The following is a 3,722-nucleotide window of genomic DNA, read 5'->3' as shown; positions in this document are numbered from 1 at the left end:
CCAAACAATTCAAGCCCATTATTTAGCGCGCTTCCCGAGACGCTCCCGGGCAGCCGCCCGCCCGCTGCCCGAACGTTTCGGGCAGCGGCAGCGGCCCTGTGCGCGCAGAACGCGCACAGGCGCGCCGACGCCGCGCGCAGGCGTCGCACGCCGGCGCTAGCGCGGGGCGCGCAGGCGTCCGGCGCCTGCGCGCACGCTGCGCGCTGCCGTGCGCGGCCCTGCGCGCACGGACTGCCCGGAACAGTTCCGGGCAGATTTAAATATATATTTTTTTTTCGAAAATCTGAAAAATAAAATTTCATGGTGCCATAATTTTCTGAAAAATTTTCTTGTGTGGTTAGAAATAAATTATTCAATATATCAAAACCATACGATTTAGAAAAACCTGGCTCTGATACCACTGTTGGATCTGGTTTTCTACGCGCCCAAACGCAGCGGAAGATTTGAAAATTTTATTTTTGTTTGAGAGGAGGCTCACGTAAGTCCTCTTGTGGTAGCTAGGTTTAGTATTATTTATAATAAAATAATAACCTAATTACATAATTAACATTAATGGGCTTGATTTAATTAATTGAGCTAGTCCAACTAAATTAATTAATTCAATCAAGATCCATTAAAACTTTAATTATTTATTATGTTGGACTTGTACTCTTACAAGCCCATTAAACATAATACCCACCATATTTAATTTATTAATTAATCAACTCAACTTTTGAGCTTAATAAATTAAATACATTATAAATTCAACACTTGAATTTATTCTTTAAATTATAAATTCAACTCCTTGAATTTTTATCACCTCCAAAATTTAATATTTAATAAACCCAACATTTGAATTTAATAAATTAAATTCACAAATTTTATAAATTCAACTCCTTGAATTTATTCTCTCAAAATTTAATTATCATAAATTCAACTCCTTGAATTTACTATATAATATAAATTCAACTTCTTGAATTTATTCTCTCAACGGGAACAAACAATCCAGTACTTGTGTGACCCTCAATGGTTCAGGGATACAGCTAGCCGTGGGTTCACAACTCTTTGTGATTCAGGACAGAATCCTTTATTCGGGCTTACCCTAGTTAGCCCCATTCTTTTCATCAACACCTTGATCAAGAATGTCAGAACTCATTTCTGATTGAACCCATCAGATCATGGTAAGAGCGTCTAGTAGCATCGCCCCATGATAACCTAGGTATCACTGATAGTGCCTGCAAGAACCAGTCGATTATGATTAACGTACAGTACAGTCCCTTCATCTCATATATCCCGATCGAATCTGCAACCATTGGTTCATCGAGGGTTGCATATTAATTCGATAACTATGTGATAACTATAATAGTGGCATCGCGTGTACTATTTGGAGAACTCCTTCTCCAACGTACATCTCGTACTCTGGCCAGAGATTCCATGCACTATTATTTCGTTAGATCACATAGGATATCCACACCCGTAGGTGAGAGGTGAATCCCCGACTACAATGCACTGGCTCCTATAAGTGTCGCAACTGTACCCAACCTCGCCACCTGATGACTCTCCTGGAGCCGGTAAACGAGGCAAAGCACAGCCCTAGCATATAGAGCCTCAGTGTTGTCCCGGGTCGTAAGGACTAATGGTGTACAATCATAACCACGGACTTATCCTCTCGATGAATGATAACCACTGGAAAGTCCGAGGGAGGGTTGTTCGGTATAATCATCATATGACTACCCATCTGTATGTTTGGACATCTCTATGCCCTTACCAAGAAACGCGGTACACAACATCACAGATGCTAGTCTCGAGCTCAAGCGACCTTTATCCATGTTTTAGGCGGCTGAATCGACTAGGAACGAATTTAGAATGTTTACAAATGAGTTTCAACATCGAATTACGATTCATTTGTATTAAAGCATAATCAAGGACTTTATCTATGCTGCTTGCATGGGTATACAGATAAAGTATTACGAAACCATTAAAAGTTAAATTATATTAAAATAAAGATTGTTTATTTCACTTGAGTCAATAAATTCTCTAGCCAACCGTTGGCTTGCAGGACATCTACTCTAACAATAATAAGTTAGCATTAACTCCATCGAACAGCGAGTCTAGAGAGCTGTTAATTAGCACCAAAATGATTGCACCTTTTTCAACCCAAGAAGCCCTTTATAAACAAAGGGAAATCCCATTATTCACTCACTCCCACGGCATACCAAATGTCTCAAATCCACGTAAAATCCCCCAAGCACTGCGCAGACAAACACACAGTGCTCGCCGGCTCTCGCAGATTCAACAAGAAACTCTACCTCTACTTCACCACCATCTTCCTCCTCCTTCTCTCCCTCATCCTCCTCGTCTGGCTCATCCTCCACCCCACCAAGCCCCATTTCTCCCTCACACAAGCCGACGTCAACCAGCTCAATCTCGCCTCCCCATCCCTCCTCAACTCCTCCATCCAGCTCACTCTCCAGTCCACAAATCCCAACAAGAAAGTCGGCATCTTCTACGACGAATTCCATCTCTACGCCTCCTATAAAAGACAAAAGATCACCCCCGAAACATCCATCTCCCCGTTCTACCAAGGCCACGAGGAAACCACATTTCTTAGCGCGTCCTTGGCCGGAGTCCAGCTGCCAGTGTCACCGTCTTTCGCGTATGAGATTCAGCGTGACACGGGTACAGGGAAATTGGTGTTGAATTTTAAAGGAAATGGGAGGCTTAGGTGGAAGGTGGGGAATTGGGTTTCGGGGAGGTACAGGTTTATGGTGGATTGTGTTACTGTAATGCCGTTTGGGGCGATACCGTCGCCGCCGTTGAGTTCCAGACAAGGCACGGTATGTTCTACTACGGTTTGAAGAGCTGATGAAGCCAAAGATTCAAGTTTTTCAGTACATGAACATGTTAAATGACCTTTTCCGTCTATATCGAAACTCTATATACTGCTTCGAGATGCTAGGAACTTGATACGAATACCGGGAAGCAAGAAATAAGCAAGAAGCTTGGTAGCTTTTATTCAAGATTGGAGCTTGAATTTTGTTACAGAACATATATATGTTCGAGTATTGTGCATGAAAAATTATTAAAACTTTTCATAAAATTGTAATTTAAATGACAAGATACGTATATTGTTCGTATTAATGGTAATCAAAAGTTCGTGTTAGGTATATACAATCTTGTTTTATTCTCTAAGGAACAATGGAGATCAATTCGATCTCTCTCTCTCTATGTAGAACAACCAAGATTGGTTTGGTTTCACTTTTAGAGTTTGGTTATTTCTCTTTTTTGTTGCAATAAAATATTAGCAATTTTGAGGATAATTATTGAGTGATCTTGTGTTACACTTTCTTTGAATCATTGTCTTTAAATTTTGAATAATTTTCATACGTCTCATAATACTATTGTTCTCGTACATATTTTATATTATATAAATAATGATATTTGTACAAATCATTCTTAGAATATTTGTTGCAAACTGAAAGTTAAAAAGGCGGAAAATGTAACAATTGCGGCTGCTTTAATTTCTCCATTTTATAGATTTTTGTATCATTAAAATCAAACAAAGTTTCATGGGCCCTTGTGCAACAAGTTCATGTTGAATCTCATTGGGATCAAATTCATTATAGTTTGTGAACATGTTTCTTTTATTTTTAATTCATCTTTGTATTGATTAAGAGTTCATGGAGACGTTTAGTAATATTTTCATGAAATGTATTTTTCGAAAATAATGTTGAAAAAAATAT

The 3,722-nt window shown here is 39.5% G+C and overlaps 1 protein-coding gene across 1 annotated transcript; it reads left to right on the top strand.

Moving 5' to 3' along the window:
- Nucleotides 1-2,128: 2,128 nt before the first annotated feature.
- On the top strand, nt 2,129-3,310 carry LOC140817288 (NDR1/HIN1-like protein 26). Its single transcript, XM_073176930.1, has one exon. The coding sequence runs from the start codon at nt 2,199-2,201 to the stop codon at nt 2,835-2,837; it is 639 nt and encodes a 212-aa protein (XP_073033031.1). The 5' UTR covers nt 2,129-2,198; the 3' UTR covers nt 2,838-3,310.
- The last annotated feature ends 412 nt before the right edge of the window (nt 3,311-3,722 follow it).

Source organism: Primulina eburnea, chromosome 16 (assembly GCF_022965805.1).
Source record: "Primulina eburnea isolate SZY01 chromosome 16, ASM2296580v1, whole genome shotgun sequence".
In the NCBI taxonomy this organism is placed as follows: domain Eukaryota; kingdom Viridiplantae; phylum Streptophyta; class Magnoliopsida; order Lamiales; family Gesneriaceae; genus Primulina; species Primulina eburnea.
Note: the sequence above shows the minus strand (reverse complement) of the source record. Positions and strands in the feature narration are given on the sequence as shown.

Bases quoted from the DNA above. Each gene is read 5' to 3' on its own strand.
- LOC140817288 (XM_073176930.1), top strand. From the start codon at position 2,199: ATGTCTCAAATCCACGTAAAATCCCCCAAGCACTGCGCAGACAAACAC.